This window comes from Nicotiana tomentosiformis, chromosome 7 (genome assembly GCF_000390325.3).
Source record: "Nicotiana tomentosiformis chromosome 7, ASM39032v3, whole genome shotgun sequence".
Taxonomy (NCBI): domain Eukaryota; kingdom Viridiplantae; phylum Streptophyta; class Magnoliopsida; order Solanales; family Solanaceae; genus Nicotiana; species Nicotiana tomentosiformis.
Window position 1 is genome coordinate 22,301,190 of NC_090818.1, and position 18,111 is coordinate 22,319,300.

The 18,111-nt window shown below is 35.7% G+C and overlaps 3 protein-coding genes and 1 long non-coding RNA gene across 5 annotated transcripts; 1 reads left to right on the forward strand and 3 right to left on the reverse strand.

The window, feature by feature from the left end:
• Positions 1 to 952: 952 nt before the first annotated feature.
• Positions 953 to 8,821, forward strand: LOC104091571 (beta-glucuronosyltransferase GlcAT14A-like). The gene is made up of 4 exons (XM_009596941.4): positions 953 to 2,733; positions 7,449 to 7,524; positions 7,630 to 7,745; positions 8,090 to 8,821. The coding sequence occupies exons 1-4, from the start codon at positions 2,094 to 2,096 to the stop codon at positions 8,605 to 8,607; spliced, it is 1,350 nt and encodes a 449-aa protein (XP_009595236.1). The 5' UTR covers positions 953 to 2,093; the 3' UTR covers positions 8,608 to 8,821.
• Positions 5,630 to 6,006, reverse strand: LOC138896442 (uncharacterized). Its single transcript, XR_011409581.1, has 2 exons — positions 5,904 to 6,006; positions 5,630 to 5,692 (listed from the first exon to the last, which is right to left on the reverse strand). It is a non-coding gene; the product is annotated as an uncharacterized lncRNA (long non-coding RNA).
• A 532-nt stretch (positions 8,822 to 9,353) lies between the features above and the next one.
• Positions 9,354 to 12,314, reverse strand: LOC104091572 (formiminotransferase cyclodeaminase-like protein). Its single transcript, XM_009596942.4, has 3 exons — positions 11,901 to 12,314; positions 10,191 to 10,602; positions 9,354 to 9,958 (listed from the first exon to the last, which is right to left on the reverse strand). Exons 1-3 carry the CDS (start codon positions 11,922 to 11,924, stop codon positions 9,444 to 9,446), a joined length of 951 nt encoding a protein of 316 aa, XP_009595237.1. The 5' UTR covers positions 11,925 to 12,314; the 3' UTR covers positions 9,354 to 9,443.
• A 1,024-nt stretch (positions 12,315 to 13,338) lies between these two features.
• On the reverse strand, positions 13,339 to 16,731 carry LOC104120588 (formiminotransferase cyclodeaminase-like protein). Of its 2 annotated transcripts, XR_691692.4 has the most exons (3): positions 16,275 to 16,731; positions 13,810 to 14,424; positions 13,339 to 13,626 (listed from the first exon to the last, which is right to left on the reverse strand). XR_691692.4 is itself a non-coding variant. In XM_009632383.4 (2 exons), exons 1-2 carry the CDS (start codon positions 16,729 to 16,731, stop codon positions 13,910 to 13,912), a joined length of 972 nt encoding a protein of 323 aa, XP_009630678.2. In that variant the 3' UTR covers positions 13,339 to 13,909. The 2 variants fall into 2 exon arrangements, 1 of the variants encoding a protein (XP_009630678.2); XM_009632383.4 differs by having other exon boundaries at positions 13,339 to 14,424.
• Positions 16,732 to 18,111: the final 1,380 nt, after the last annotated feature.

Sequence of the window (18,111 nt, forward strand, 5' to 3'; positions counted from 1 at the left end):
AAAAATAAATATTAATAATTCGGAATCTACACTAAGAATAGTATTAATAAAAATCATTTGCTTTCATTATCGAGAAGTGAAATTTGATACTCCTATTTTGAGAAAAAGGGAGCATACATTATTTATTTCGTTGACGGTGAGTAAAAGAATATTATACTTGGTCTAAGAAAAGAGATCAATTTTCCATCAATATTTGGTGATATACATTGACAACTCCGGTGGCGGACCCAAGATTTTGTACAAACGGGTTCAATCTTAGAAGTATATAAATTTAGTCGTAAAATAGTAGTTGTCAAGTGGGTTCAAATAAAATATTTATGCAAAATTTACACAATTTTAATCCTAATTTATATATATACATAATATTATTTTTTTGTGAAGCGGGTTCAGTTGAACTTACTAGCCACCACTTGGGTCCGTCACTGGACAACTCAATGCATACCTACTTAATTTTCTAGCTCAAACGAAAAATAAAACTCATACTATCTTTTTTGGTACATATACTAACTAATATGCAACATCCAAAGAAATTTACATTTGTATTTGTTTACTTATCGGATCCAAATAGCAATTGATTGCGTTGTATAACCCTTATTGGATTCCCCATGGTGTTCTAGTTTCACTCATTTTGCTATTGCAGCTGATGAACTGATAAGAAGTGACGAGAGAACCACCGGTAGCAACCTCAAATTTCGAAGTTCAGATTTCGAGTTTGTATTGGGACGATAAATATTCGATCATTCTTAATCAGAGATTTCAAGTTCGATTCTTAAAAATAAGTCATTTTTAATATCAAAGTGAGATTTCTAGACCGTGAGAATTAAATTAGTCAAGTCTCGAAAAAAAATATTAGACACAATAAAAAATATGTATAATCACCTCCGTAAAGTATGCTTAATCTTGAGTTGATCAATAAGGTTAAAATCAAGGGAAACAGAGTCTCAACTCAAGTTTCAACGGGTCACCAACATTGGAAACAACGTTCAAAACCAAAAACTCCAAATTCTTGCATATAAAGCGACGATTCAATATCATAACAGTAATAAATACTCAGGCGTGTCTTTAAAGCTTTTGCTTTGTACTAATAACTATGTCTTCCTTGTTCTTAACTCCAAATTACCAGTCTTTTCAATAATACCGTACTAATCAGTGTATAATTATATAAGATTAGGTAATTACCTACAACTTAAGCAATCTGTACGGTCACCTCTCCCTCTCTGCCCTCAACCCCAAGCTCAGCTCTCTCTAGTCCTACAACATCAAAATCATCCTCTTATTGCGTATTGTAAGAGTGTTTTCCCCCTTTCGAAAGTTCTCATTAATTGAGCTATTTTCAGAAAGAGGGGTTCTTTAAACTTTAGCTGCCATTATTTCAACCCAATTCATTTTCCTGCAAATTTTCTTGGACTTTGCTATTAAAAGATCAGTTCATGAATCAAACCCCATTTGAGTTTTGAGTTTCTTTTATTGGTTAGATCGCCACCTATTTGATTTATGTTCTGTTCAGGTTCTTGGAACCCTCTTTATTTGGAGACAGACACAAAGTTAATTTATTGAACTAACTTGTCTCAAATGGTTATTAGATCTGAGGTTTAAGAGAAATAGTTGAGCTGGGAAATCTATTTATTGCCTGTTGGATATCTGATTTTTAGGTTTGAATTTATTTTCATACGTTTTTTTACCCCCTTTTTCTATACTCCACAGTCTAGTCGTACATTGTTATTTCACTTTTTTTGTTCTTTCATTTTTAACATTCCTTTTATTGGTTGGTTGGTTTTACTTGTAATGGTCATTGTGAATGAGTTTGCTTTGGATAGTAAAACTTAAAACCAAGAATTTTACTTTTTAGTCGGTGGAAATTTGGAAGCTTTTGAGCTTCAGTACTTTCTATAGTGTTTGACCTCCATTTCTACTATTAGCCCTCATATCATCCTTTTCAGTTTGATGCTAAAGTTCCATTCTTTTCTTCTTTCTTTCTTCTCCTTTGAGAAGATCAAAGGGAAAAGCTCAAGTCTTTAGAAACTTTTTGCTTCCAACTCATGAAATTTGGCTTCTTTTTCCCTTGAAATATTTGGTAGAAGCAATTGTTGAGCATGAGGAAATATGCCAATTCTTATTCAGGAAGAGTATTTAATGATAAAAATTTTAGTTCTCATTCCGGAAGGGTATTTAGCGACAGACATTGGAAAATACCATTCTTTGTGAGCTTGCTTGTGTCTATTACTCTGTTCACAGCAACTATTTTTGGGTTATATTCATCATCATATGGAAGAGATCAAATGCAGTTGGATATGGTTTCTTCTTTTGCTAGGCCAGCAGAATCGGATGGATATTTTGTGGAATCCGATTTCCAGTCATTTCAATCAAATCGCTTTGCGAAAAGTGAACCACCTAGATTTGCTTATCTCATATCAGGCACAAAGGGTGACAGTCACAGAATGATGAGGACTTTGCAAGCGGTTTATCACCCGAGAAATCAGTATGTTCTACATATGGATCTTGAGGCTCCACCTCGAGAAAGATTGAACTTAACAATTTCGGTGAAGAATGATCCCATATTCCGCAAAGTAGAGAATGTTCGAGTAATGGCTCAGTCAAATTTAGTGACGTATAAGGGCCCTACGATGATTGCTTGTACCCTTCAAGCTATATCCATTCTGCTAAAGGAAAGTTCAAAGTGGGACTGGTTTATCAATCTCAGTGCTTCAGACTATCCGCTAGTGACTCAAGATGGTAAGTGTGCTTTCTTCCATATGCTATGGGTCGTCGATCATATATTTCTATGTATCTTTTTTACTTGGTTATTTGAAGGTCCCTTTGCAACATATTTCCTCCTATAGACTATCAATATCCAAAGATATAGACTGACAACACCATTTTAAACTTTCATCTTCACCTTTGCAAGAACATTTGATAATTACCGATTTACTTAGTTTTGCCTGATGTGATTGATAGATAGTCATTAGTGCCCTAGCATATTAGGTAAATTCATTGAAAATGCCTAATTTGCATGATCATGACACTCCATTGTTTATTACCATATATTAGTGCGTATTTAGGACTCTGTCTTTAGGATGATTTAGCATGATATATTTGGCTGAATTATTGTTACAGTGTCGAGACACTAAAATGGTTAGGGTAACATGTTTTTCACCAGCTTACAAAGGAAGTTCCTATTCTCTAGGGGGCCTTCAAGTAAGCTTATCATCTATTTCTTAAAGCTCTCTTTTGGAGGGTGTCTAAAAACGAGTAAAGGAAAAAATTGAATGAATGAGCTTAGTTCGATAGATTCTATTTTTTGGGAAATAATTCAATAGTCTCTATTGTTCCTAGGTCATAATCGCTGCTGGTGTGCCTACCTTCTGGCAGACATTCTTAGGAACTTGTTCTGTAGTGCTTCATAGGATTGCACATGAAGTGGAGACTAAATCAATAAATGGAATATTGTTGATCTGTTTGACATTCGGGTAATTCTTTGGTGCTCGATCCACTTAATTGGACTAATAAAAAAATTCTTCTTCCTTAAATGACAAAATTTATGACACTCCAAATGTCGAGATGCATTACAATCTTATACTATACTTTTCTCAAATATTTCAACTACCACTTTCTTTTTTTGGTCAAGGAATATATTCATTAATAAAGCAAGTGTAACAGTCCATTTGGACTTTCTTCTCTCATATTCTGCTTTAGTCAAGCAGGTTTTGTTAATATCGGATGGAGTTACTGATAAAGTACAATTAAGAACAAAATGATGAATATCCTTATAAAAAAAAAGAAGAAGATGAATATGTAATGTGGTTAGAGGTTTGCAAGCTCATGACCACAAGGATGCAATTGGTTCTGCTTTAAAACAAAATGGAAGTAAAGATCAATTTACATATAGGTCAAGCTCCATTTTAATTTGGTTAAAAAACATGCCATTTCACTGTATATTTTCCTTTACCAATCTAAACACAAGACTGATTATATGGCAATCCATGGTGATACACCGGACTTATATGATGTTATTGTCTATGGGTTCAATCTTTAAGGTTTTTAGTATTAACTTTCAACCTGTTATATTTTTAAATCTATTGGGTTCATATATACTATTTGTTGCAATTTTAGTGGATTGTACACATAAATTTATGTTCCCCGTCGAAAATTATGGGCTCAATTGAACTCGTAGCTTTAATGCTACATCCGCCCTGGGAGAGTATCAACCTTGCATGGCAGGTCAGTTTGGCTGTCAATTGCATATCATGTTTAAAGGCTGTTTCTTACGGAAATTAGTTATAGTTTCATGTTGGTTGTGAGGCTTTTACTCGTGTTAAACCAAATAAATCATATGATGACTTCATCTCTAAGAGGGATCTTGGGGCTTTAAATCCTTGGATCTTGTGGCTCAAAGTTTGAAAAATAACTGAAGCCGAGGTTTGATGAAGGTGACAGGAGCATTAAAACAGAAAAATAGGAAAGAAGGGGGCTATTCTTGGTGCTTTCAGTTTTACTTTACTGTATAGAATTCTTGGTTCTTGGTTGATTTAGAGCTAGTTAAGATTTAAGAAAATTTTGGGTTCTCCAGGAAATCGATTGAGATATCAAGAATAACCAGAATTGAGCTGGAATTGTGTAGTTTGATGTGATAAATATGTAGAGTCAAATTCAAGGAACACTTTAAGAATGCATGGGCATCACCTCTAATATTAAAATTGCATTACAAAGGTTCTTTTTCTGTTTTAAGAAACTCGCTTAGACGTATATATGGTTAAAAGTATTCACATTTCTGATGGGAAAATGCAATTTGAGGAGCAACATATCTATACAATGAACTTTTGAGGCTCGGCATAGAACTCGTGAAATGCGCTTGTTCCTCTATAGAAGCATCTTCTAGTGGATGAGTTTCGTTATACCCAAAAAAAATTGATAGCAATCAATATTTTTCTTCTCCTATTTCTCATTTACTCTTTGATTCTCAATTTCTCTTTCATGCCAATTTTTAGTGAATACACAGAGCGAATTGTCTCTATTCCAGCAAATGCAAATCTTCCGCGACTTACCACTCAGCCAATCAAACTTGACTAGATATTCCTACTATTCCGACATCTAAAACTAAATAAATCTAGCACTTAAGATCCTTTGGTATCAATGTATTGTCACTTTGTCCTTTTACCGTCCTCTACATTTTTCCTTCCTCGCAAGAACATAGAAAAATCCTGTTCAAGTTATGGCACAAGGCTCACCTATAAATACGAATCATAATACAATTGTAACCATACCAATTTTGCCCTTCAGTTTAGTGGAGAAAATGATAGATACTGGCAAGTGCAAGGAAAAATCTATTATTTTGTAACATCTTTAGAAAATAATAGGGAAAGACTTCTTTGACTGATGCTGAATAATAGTGAGATAGGCCAAGGAAGAAAAAAGTATTATGAAAATAATGTGAGGAATGATGAAAGAATATCACACTTCATCTAGCAGGGAGTAAGTGAACATATTTTTTTGGTTCTAGAAACATGCAAGAAAATGTTGGATTGAGAAGTTTGGTAGGTTGATTGTCAAGGACGGGAAAGGTCTTCCCCTACAACAACAACAACAACAACAACAACAACAACCCAGTATAATCCCACTAGTGGGGTCTGGGGAGGGTAGTGTGTACGCATACCTTACCCCTACCCTGGAGTAGAGAGGCTGTTTCCAAATGACCCTCGGCTTCCTTCCCTCCAAGAACTCCCCACCTTGCTCTTGGGGTGACTCGAACTCACAACCTCTTGGTTGGAAGTGGAGGGTGCTTACCACCCATCAGAACAACAACAACAACAACCCAGTATAATCCCACTAGTGGGGTCTGGGGAGGGTAGTGTGTACGCAGACCTTACCCAACCCCTACCATGAGATAGAGGCTGTTTCCAATAGACCCTCGGCATCCTTCCTTCCAAGAACTCCCCACCTTGCTCTTGGGGTGACTCGAACTCACAACCTCTTGATTGGAAGTGGAGGTTGCTTACCATCAGAACTCCCCATCTTGTCTTCCCCTAAACTCCCAAATTATTTATCATGAAATGAGAATATCTCCATCTTAATGTTTAGTTTAGCGATAGCTAAAGTATCAAATGTTATGGAGATAATGCAGAAGCAAACACCGTGCTTTAAAAGTATTGAGAAGTTTAGCCACCAAAGATGGAACATGTGGCCTAAATAATATTGCTGTGGCATGAGGATATGTGAACTTTGAAAATATAGGGGCAGCCAAGCATGAAACTATGTGTTTTCTCAGTTCCGTAACGAGACTTCCTTGAGTCTTTTTTTCCCTCCAAATTACTCAGTCTTTTCTCCCCTCTTGTTTTCGACCATCCTCCCCAACCCTGCCGCCGCTCTATCATCTAACCATCCTCATCCTCTACCATACCAAACAACAAGTTCCTGCAAAACCTTTCTTCCTTACTCCCCCAATTCCTTTGTCCCCACTAGTAAAGTTCACCAAATCTGTTATTCCTGCATCATAGCGCTTGCATTTGATTTAAAGATGGAAAATTGGGGGAATAAGGTGGTATTTTGGATCCCAAGGGGGAAAGAGATAGTGGAGTATGGAAGTTAGAAGTAGGGATGTGGCTTATAGGGAGCATATGTTGGAGATTGGAGAAAATCGGGACCAGTTTTTTTTTGTTTTGGGTACAGGGGTTGGGGGGGGGGGGTGTGGAGTGAAGGGTTAGTTGGTTCATAGAAGGCGAGTGGAAGGATGGGCCGAGGAAGGGCAAGGAGATATGTTCAATGCAAAATTATTAGGGGCTGATGCACTTCACCCTATCATAAGACAACTTGCTAACAAAAAGATTGCAGGTCTCATGTGGACATTGTAACCTTCTGCGAAAAAATTAAAGAGATTACTAGAAATGATACATTAGCAAGTATTGCAAATGGTTATTTCCTTATACTGGGATCCAATTTTCAGTCTTAAGTATGTCTTTTGGAATGTCCTTTTCTATTTGGGTTTTGGAATGCATTTACTCTTTCCAATGCACTTACCTATTTATGCTTTCATCCACCATGTAGATGTCCCATGTGGATAGACTTATCTATTGTGTAACATGTGAATCAGACACTCTGTGGAGATGAACCTTTATGTTCATGGGTATGGCAATATCTGTAGCTTCATGATACTTTTTCAATTCAGGATCTAATACTTCCTTTATTACTGATTTTGTCCGCAAAAATGAATTCAACCACCATGAGGTGTTTATCCCAAATTAAATAAGTGTACAGAAAGAAGTTTGATTGGGAGATACTTTATCAAGAATACATATGAAAGAAATCAAGAATTTCATTGTTTGGTCTTTAAAATTTATTTCACAGTAAATGTTAGGTTCTAGGACATTGTGTAATTTATGAACTTTTTCGCTCCTTCGATTACTCCTTTCTTTTTCATGGAAAATGAGATTCATTTTGGCTATTAAATGTTGCAGATTTGCTCCATGTTTTCTCTAATTTGTCCAGAAATCTGAATTTCATTGAAAACATGCTGCTTCATGGGTGGAAACTGTAAGTGAGTTAACTTTTCAATTTAAAGTGCCCAGGCATGATATGTTTTGTATTTGTATATAAAATACTTGCAATGTTAATTTGGGTTCGGTTGTTGTGTTGCAGGAACCAGAGAGCTAAACCTATCATTATTGATCCTGGTCTTTATTTGTCTAAGAAATCTGACATTGCCACCACTTCTCAACGGCGATCACTACCTACAGCTTTTACATTGTTTACAGGCGAGTTCATTTAGTAGCCGGAAATGAACCCAACTAATGTCACATGGATTATGTTCTTTACCTGTTATCTTCAGTTTGCGTGTTTTACTTGTGTTTTGAAATATGAGAACCTACTAACTAGAGACTCAAACCAAAATTGGGATTCTCTGTTTTGCTTATATTTTCATTACTGCTCTGCTTGTGATGATATACATTATTAACAGAACTTGATGTCTTGCCACGGGCTTTTTCTTCAACCCCTAGTTTATATTTTTCTCTCTTTTTGAATTTATTAAAGCAGGATGCAGTGTGCAATTTCTTTTCATCTCATGCTTATATCCAGAATTCTTCTTTTTTGTGGTTAGGCTCCGCATGGGTGATACTGACACGCTCTTTTGTGGAGTACTGCATATGGGGATGGGATAACTTTCCAAGGACTCTGCTCATGTACTACACAAATTTTGTTTCTTCACCAGAAGGCTATTTTCACACGGTAATTTGCAACTCCGAAGAGTTTCGTAGCACTGCAATAGGCCATGATTTGCATTACATTGCTTGGGATACCCCTCCCAAGCAACATCCTATTTCACTGACATTGAAGGACTTCAACAAAATGGTTAATAGCAGTGCACCATTTGCTCGAAAATTTCGCAAGGATGATCCTGTCTTAGACAAGATTGATAAAGAGCTGCTTGGTCGTACAAATCGTTTTGCACCAGGAGCATGGTGTAATGGAAGCTCATCTGACGGAGCTGATCCCTGCTCTGTGGTTGGAGATGATTCGGTGTTTAGGCCTGGTCCTGGTGCCAACAGGTTGCATGAGCTAATGAACAAACTGCTATCTGAAGATTTTCGTAGTAAACAATGCTCAACTAAGAGTTAAGATTGCTAACGTTGTTTTCGCCCTGTTCATGATGTTCTCTATATAACTAATCAAAGAAATGACCAGTGACTTGGCTGTTGCTGGCTGCAAAGATTAGGTACCATTTTAGATGTAGTGTTTTCTCACAAGTGAGAGTTCAAAGATGACCCAAGTGTACATGGTTGTATGGATAGATCACAGTTTCAATTGTAAAATTTGCTCTTTTCTTTTTTCAGTAATGATCTTTCAAGTTAGTACTAACACCTAGTATCAGTTGGACATTGAGTTACAATTGAAAAAACTTTCCAATGGTAACCTGCATGCAAAAGGATGCATGATTTGGTTGGTTTGAATTATCGATATGACTGAGGCATAAAGGTAACAACTTAGAGACGCCATGTTTGAGGCTTAGTTCCAACTTCCAGTATTCAGAGAGGCTATTTGATCTAACAGCGAAGCTAAGCTATCACTTTGCTCTCCTTTACTGGTTTTCATGCTCAATTATGAGACCTATTTAAAACATCTCACTTCGTTTTGTTCTATCATAAGGGTCAGGCTTTGTAGTAATGAAACTATTAACTTCCAAAAATAGTCATTTTCGTATTTCTGACTGTACATGTGTTTTATGCAAATCTCACAACAATCGTACAGTGAATATGAGAATGAACCACTAGAAAGTGACCATTCTATCGCGCAGTGTTTTATTACACTCAGAAAGAATGATATGCCAAAATGCAGTTTCAGATCCATTCAAATAGCATCTAGAATGAAAGGAAAAAATGGGTGAGTTGATTTCCCTTATTGACAGAAGCTTAAAGCAAGAGTGAGTAAGTTTATTCACAGCTTTTACAGATAAATCAGGCCGAATTAGAAATTAATTTCATATATCTTTCAATGATCATTTCAGGAGACAAATCAGTAAAATACCCTTTCTCCGTATCCAAGCCTTCTTGAGATGCCAGTGTCTCAACATGGTTCTGGACGCGATCAGCTCCAATTTGGTTTGGTTCCAGCAGAATGCAAGCTATCTCAGTTGAGTCCTCACCGTGAAACAGGCCTAAAGTTTGCACGGTGGGGAGGCCTCCACCTCGAGCACTCACCCTCTGAGCAATCCGTCTAGCAGCTGAGAGATCAGTCGACATGATTGGAATGTTGTACATGGCTACCCATTGATGAGCTCCAATCATCACGACACCTCTAGCTCGAGACACCACTTCCGGACCTTCATCTGGTTTAACCGGGACATGCTCCGGTTGAGCCCATCCTGCCCATTGGATGCCCCTGAAGTTAGGCCGATAATATCCTAGCTCCCTCCTTATGGTGTCCAGTGCTTTCCCCATTGGGTGAGCAGCAGCATATAAATAAACAGGTACTGCATCCAAAGGTAAATCAAGGATCTAAAGTCATTGGGTTCAGAATGAGTGTGATCTTATTAGATGTATACTTTTTATCTTTTTGTTACACATATATACGTAGTTTGTGCCTAAAGCAATAGGTTCAGTTGAACCCATAGAACCTATCCTAGATTTGCCTCTAACTGTATGCATTTGCATTTTCGAGTCAGTATAGCATATCATTTGAAAAAAAAAAAGGTCATTACTAACCTTGAAACCGGTTTCCAATATCAGCAGCAACCTTTTTAGCAAGCCAAGCAGCTTCATCCAATGAAGCTCGCGCGAGTGGATGAATGAGAATGTCATCCACGACACCAAGGCGAGGATGAGCACCCGAGTGCTGCTCAAGGTTTATGGCGTCATAGGCAGCAGCAACCATGGACACCACAGTTTGATGCAAGGGGCTGTAAATAGGGCAGCCTGTGCTGTCATGAATAACATACGATACAAGAGTATAGTTCACGCGATTGTAATCGCGGTCCTGAAATTTGTTAATAATGACTGTTTCTGGATCAAGTTTGGCAGCGCGCTCAATGGGTTCAAGAGCTTCTTTGTTGCGTGATTCGGATATGTACAGCTTGCAGCATAACAGCATAGATTGCATTACATTTTTCTTCTTGTCCTAGCAATAATAATGGCACTACTATCAATTCAAGGTGATGTAGTGTTTTCAAGAAAATGTTTGTAACTCAAGATTTCTTTTGTATTTTGGAACTACTCCTTCCGTCCCAAATTAAGCTAAAACAACTGTCCAGCAATAATTACTAAATTTGTTAATTGTTTCCAATTATACTCTTAATATTAAAGAAACAGTAGTAGTTTTTCTGAACACTGTTCAATTCTCAAAAAGCATTTAATAGGTGTAACTTAGAAAATTATAATTTTTTTCTTAATGGGAATGAAAAGAGCTAAAACAATAGTTAAAATAGGACGGAGGGAGTATATGCGATGCCATTGTGCAACGGCAAAAGACATTTCAAAGTTTTCACTTTTAATTGTAATTTCTAAATATCTCAAGTTTACAGTTAAAATATTAATCTGCATAACTTAGAATGTGACAGCTTTAAACTTTTTCTTCTAGTATGGTAAGCTAATTTGTTGGGAGAAGACAACAATCTTTTCCACAAAAGCAAAGGGCCCAATTTGAAGCCCAAATGTTAAAGGCTCAGACAAACGAGGATCACGTGTCTGACTAAGATAGTACTAGTAAGTGCACACGTGTTATGCGCTCGGTATCCCTTCCCTGTTGCAATATCTATTTCCGTCTCCTCTCTTCTTTCCACTCTTAAATTTGTATGTATAAGTAGAAAAAGGAAAACAGAAATTAAAATTACTTTAGTAAAATTTGGCCTTTCTTTCTTAGTGTAAATAGCCAAAGGAAATCTTATCCTTTAGTTTAAAAAATAGAGCGAGTCGGAATGGTTTGACAAAAATAAAAAATAAAAGAATGGAAAAGATAGAGAGATTTTTTAATTTTTTTTTTTTTAAAAAGAGAAAGATTACTGTACATATTAAGGAAAATTAGAAAACAAGAACACAGATGCCCCACCAACAAAAAAAATTCAGCAGTCACTCTCTATATAGGATCCATAAATTGGATTAACTATCTTTTGTACTTCAATTATAATGGATGTTCCTAACAATTCATGTCATAACTCATAGTCATAACAAGGAAAGGCAAAATCATAAAACACTAAGAAAGAAAATTCATAGGTTGAAAGACAAGCAGCTGATTTAGACCAAGTGAAAGAAGAAAAGTACCAAGAAAAATTAGAAATTTTACACCTATAACATAAAAATTCAGACTCCAGTAACAACAATGTTAGAAGTTGGAAACCAAAGGTTCCCAAAATGTGCATAACTTCAATGGAGAAAAAAGAACAATAGAGGAAAAGGGGTAGAGAGAAGAGTACTCCTTACCTTGGAGATTGAATTGGATTCCATCTTTTTTGAAGTGTGACTTGTGGCTTTAAGTTGAGTTTTTCTTCTATCTTTGTATTTTGTTGATGAATAGTTTCTTGAAGATGATGAATGGAAAGGGGGAAGAAGGTGTTATATAGGATACAAGGCTTTTGCTTGTAGCTATTGGTTTGATTGACTCAGCAATGATGCTGACACATTACAAATCAAATGTCCCCACAATGAAAATCCTATTCAAACTATTAGGTGCACAAAGTATTCCGCGTTTATAAAGAGTTCGGGGAAGAATCGTAACCCAAAGGTATAATATATGCAGTCTATCCTGATGCAAGCGTCAGCGACAGATTCCATAACTCGAACCCATTACGTATAAATCATACGAAAGGCTCTCCTTCCAATCAACCTATTAAGTAAGCAATACCAAATTTTCTTAAAATAATCCATAAGCCTAATCCAAAAGCCAAACAACAGAAGAAAGAAAACTGCTTTGACAAATATTAAAAAAAATCGGCACATGACACATGCTATGTTCAATATTGCTTACTTTAATATCAGCAAGTATTTTTTAGCCTCACGCGAAACTGACTGTTTTGATTTCTATTATTGTTTAAACATTCTTCTCATATCTTCTTCATTATTATTCGATCATTTTGTTTAAGAAAAAAAATATTGCTGGATTAGAACGTTTTTGTCAACCCCATCTCTCATTGAGGGAAAAAAAATCCTTTTGACATTTGGCAAAGCTTAATTGCTTCTCAAACTAAAGTTAAGAGTATAAAAATGATACTAATGAACTGCCGCGTTTGTCGAAAATATATATATATATATATATATATATATATATATATATATATATATATATATATATATATATATATATATATATATTCAATTAACAGTTTTATTATGAAATAGATGATTGAAATGGGCCTGCCTTGGTTTCAAATACTGATGAAAGATATTGGATACAAACAAAAACATGTGAAACGCTAGCATAAACAAAAGGCACTAAATTGAAGATAAAGAATCTTACTCCCTGTTTTTTTTTTTTTGAATAAATGGTAATCCATTAACTTAAATTATAGTCTTTTGAATTCTATGATTGCATAATAAAGTTGCTTTACATGGGGTTTCCTTATCCTCCTCACCCTCCCTATCCCAATGCCAGCTCCCCCGGGGCAATGGTACAGTTCTTTTTTTCTTTTCTTTTTTTTTGGGGGTGGTTGTGGGGGGGGGGGGGGGGGAGGGTGTAGCAAGGTGGTGGTGATGATGAAATGGATCTTATGGCAAATATTTGAGTATGTAATGCAAACACTTAGGAAAAACATTTCCAAACATATGTTAGTCAGATTGTATAGTTTCTGATTACACGGATATGCAATCTATTACTGGAAAAAATCATCTTGAAAAGATCATATCAGAATCTTGATAAAAGATATTTTGGAAGAAATTGAAGTCACAAGTTCAGTTGTCAAGAACAGACCATGGTACTTACTGTACACGAATACAAGAAGAAACAAATGAGTTGCTGGGGTGACAAGGAAATGAGAAGGACTAACCAGAAAATAACAAATTAATTCCATGCACCTAATCTTATCTATTACCATTTGGTATTCAGCTTTATGACAAACTCACTGTCTATTACAAAGCTTAATCTTTTCCATGCAAATTGGATTTAAGAATCCATATCCATCTCTTGTCTGATACTTTTGCACATGTCCTATTCCTGATCAAGAATGTCCAATCAACCACATTACAATGAAGAAAGAAACCTTTTATTTAGACAGCTCTCTCTATGTATATGAAGAGAATAAGAATGTTTAAGAAATGCAGTAAGATAATGATATTATGTGCTATAATAAAATGTAGATAAGCCGGAGGAATTTACCCGTACACACATATTGCTTACCTCTGGAGCTCAAAGTCAAGAGGCTTCGAAAATCTCAGCCAAAACAGCGAAAAGAGAAGGAAAAAAGGAACGGGGATAGAATAACTTGCTCCTCTAGCTTCTAGTCAGAATGTTGAACTAGTTTCAAGTAGCTTTCAATTATTTTTTCTTCTGAGAAATCTGTATAATATCCCTTTCCGACAGCAATACCCTCTTCCCTAGCAAGCCGCTCAACTTCAAGCTGTACTTGGTCGCCACCAATCCTAGCTGGTTCCAGTAAGTTGCAAGCAACCTCAATTGTGCCACCTCCGTGAGTTAGTGCCATGGATTGCACTGACGGAAGTCCACCTCCTCTTCCACTGACTCTCTTTGCAATTTTACGAACAATGGATATGTCATTGGTGAAGACGGGAATGTTATAGTTGTCAACCCACCTGGTAGCTCCGATTGTAATCACACCTTTTGCTTGAGTTGCTCGGGAAGGACCCTCATCGGGCTTTAATTGCAAAGTCTGCGATTTTGGCCCACCAGCCCACTGGTTCTCACTTGAATTAGGATGGAAATATCCCAACTCCCTTCTGATTGAATCAAGTGACCTTCCCTCTTGATGTGCTGCTCCATATAAGTAGGTCGGGACTGCAGTCTACGTTTAAGACCACTTAATAACATTTGAAATTTATAGAGCAGCAACAACTTTCACAATATAAGGCACAGCTTCATCCTATTACCACGATATGGATTTATTGGCAAATTGTAGAATGCAATGAAGACACAAAGTTATAAGTTCCAAAGACCTTATGTTCCACTTAATTGAAGACTATGATAGTAGGTTTTAGAGGTTATTTCTACAATTTAGTATAGTCTTGCTTAATATCAGCTCTTCTCCAGGAGATACAAAAATAAATATCTTATCTAAAGCAACAGCTTCTGTAGTATGATTTGATCCATCAAAGTTGGTCCAAATACCTTATCTACCAGATCTCAAGTTTGTGTAGGTCTCTGCATGGAATATTAGCGAAATGCAACAAAAGACACTAGCTACTAGTATTCAAACACTTTAAGTAGCACTTAGCTAAAGGCACGATAGAACGTATGAGAGGTTATTACTACGATCTAGTTAAAACCTAGCTTTATATAAGCTCTTTTGAGGAGTATGAAACAAGAAAGGGCTCGTGTTAAACATATCGATTTTGTTGAATAAATTGATCCATTAAGGGCAGCTATCCACAGATGTCCAGATACCTCGTCTACTTGTTTTTTTCTTCTTTTCTTTTGATAAGGAATACCTTGTCTACTAGATCCTAAGCTTATGTAGAGCTATGCATGTGATCTCACACAATGATTTCTGTGGTTTGATTGAAGTTCCAATAATGGAACTAATGATGGAATAACTAAACAGAACCATACATATCAGATATGCTTCCTTACACTAGTCGATCACATCTTAAAAGAGAGGTACTGGAAAAGAGAAAAAATAAGCCCTGGAAAGTATTGATCGATACAAAGTGATTGTATTAAACTTGCCGATTACCTTTTGGAAAGGCACCAAGTACAAGTTATTATTTTATGATGAATGTGACAGGGAAGGATTGAGGTAGCTTCGTTGCATCATATGGACAAATAACTAATGCAGTATTGTTATTCGCTAAAAGCAGAATAGTCCGTTATAGAGCAACCAACCACCAAATATTCCACCTAATCCCATTCCAATGGTAGCTTTTTTTCATGTGTCTCCTCCAAAAGTAAGATCTTTATACCACTCAACAAGCTGATTTCAAATCCATAGCAGCAAATATTAGTCAAGAGTGGAGGTTGATTAATTTGACTAACCCCTTCAATATTCAGTGCTTTAAAACTTATGCTCAATTTGTATATAATCTTTTTTTTCCCTTCAAATTCCTAACAAAAAGTATCATTTTTTGTTAGAATTGCGTCTTTTTTAGCAGCCTTCAAACAAATTAGTTAAATATAGACCACATAAAAATTGAATTAGCCAATACAACTCTTATTGCGAAACAAACACCCGTTTCTTCAATTTAAATGAATGAACAATGAAATAGCATTTGATACAACAGGATCCATTCCTTTCTAATATATCAACATTTAGCTACATTAAAGAAACAACAAGCCTTATAATTTACTATAGTTTTTTCATGATGCCAAATCAAACCATTGTAAGTGCTAAATTTTCAAATGCTCGCTATCATATTAAGCACAAAATATTATGACTAAAGGTGCTAAGAATGTTAAAGATTGGTTATAATTTAGAACCGGAGATAGAAATGTATCAACCAAAGATAAGTATTCGTACAATTAATCTTTGTGTTGATGCAAAACCAAGACTCAATCTTTTTTAGCTGCAAATCCACTTCCAAGATACCAAACATACAATTAGCCTTTCCATTAATGCAAATACCAAAATTCAATCTTTATAACAGAAATATCACTTATAAGGGGGTGTATGACTAAAAAGATAAATGACAAACCTTGAAGATTAGAACCAACTTCAAATGCCAAAGACTTAGCAGTGGAAGCAACTAACTCCAAAGAAGTGATAGCCAAGGGGTGAAAACAAACATGGTCCACAACACCAAGCCTAGGATGAGTTCCACAATGCTGTTGAAGATCAATTGTCTCAAATGCAGCTTTGACCATTGCAAAAGAAGCATTTTTTAAGGGACAAGATTCAGTTGAGGGATTGGGATATAATTTGGAGACAAGGGTGTAACCAACTCTGTTGTAAATCTCATCTTCAAATTTGTTAACAATGGGAACCTCTGGAAATAACTTAGCAGCTTTTTCAATTGATTCAAGAGCTGCCCTGTTTCTGCTTTCTGATATGTACACTTTACAGCAAGCCAACATCAACTTTAGCATTTTCTTGTTACTGTTCTTAGAAAAAAGAAAGAATTTGGGGTTGAGTGTAGGAAAGAGATTGATCATGGAACATTTCTACACCACACACAATTTTTGAGATTATTCTTGTGGAGTTTGGGCCAGCTCTCTGGGTTTATTTCCTAATATTTTGGTCCAGTGGGCTTTAGTAGTTCTTAAAGCCCATCCCATTTGGAAGTCCATCTAGTGAAATGTAATTTTTTATTGAGCAACGTATGTATGGGTGAAGTGTACCAGTAGCCACTTTTAAACTTGTTGTTTCAAATATATCCATAATTTATAATGTATTTAAAGATTTTACCAATTTATCCAAACTTCAGGACTAAGTATCCTGAATCTTTGAGCTGCTAATTTGGAATTCAGAACTTAGTGGCCTAAATTTTTGAGCTGCTATTTTGAAGTTCAGGACTAAGTGTCCTGAATTTCTGAACTGCAAAATTAAAATTCAGGGCATAAGATTCGAATTTGGACATAATTTTTGAATTTTAGGACACAATATCCTGAAATTTAAACTTTGAAGCTTAAACTTCAGGATATCGTATCCTGAAATTTAAGCAAATTGGTTAATCTTTAAATACATTCTAAATTGTAGATATTTTTTAAACAACATGCTTTAAAGTGACTACACAGTGTTATTTCCACCGTATGTATAAACACTTTTACCGACTTACAATTTGGTTTACCATTTCCGTTCCCACATAAATATTTCACAATAACTTATTTGTGTATATGTGAAATTATTTGTGCTAGAAGAATTTGAAATAAAAAACGTATGTTTAACAATATAATAGAGCTTGCAATGAAGAGAAAAAAGACACCCTTAGGCTTTAAGAATAGGAGATATTACCTGCTTTAAGAATTGAGCTTGAGCAAACGTTTGCTTGGGCTTTAAGAATGCAAAAATTATTCGTTTGCTTGAGCTTGCAATATAATTTAACGTTTGTAATATCTTCTATTAAATAATGGATAGTTAAATAATTACAAAAATAAAAAAAGATAATACAAGACAAACAACAAAAAAGGAAAAAAAGAAAATAACAATAAAATAAAGAAGGAAGGAAATTAAGTGGGCCTTAGCCCATCTGCTTCAAAGTGACGAAGCTAGAAAAGGGTTTGAAAACAAAAAATCCTTTTAGCCAACCACATATCAAACGGGAAAAGAAAGAAAACGTTTCTAGTGTTTCTTAGCGCCGAATATCGTGTTTCACTTCGTCATCGGCATATATTCTTGAGCTTCAACAATAAACTCCAGGTAATTACATGTAATTCTTCTTCTTCTTTTGATACAATATTATTTTATATTCATGATTCCTTATGGGACTGAGTAGAGAAGATGTTGGGATTGGATTAAGAGTTTAAAAGATGAAGTTTAGGGAATTTGAAAAGGGAAAAGCGCCATATTTAAACTTCTGTAGAATCAAAAGATGA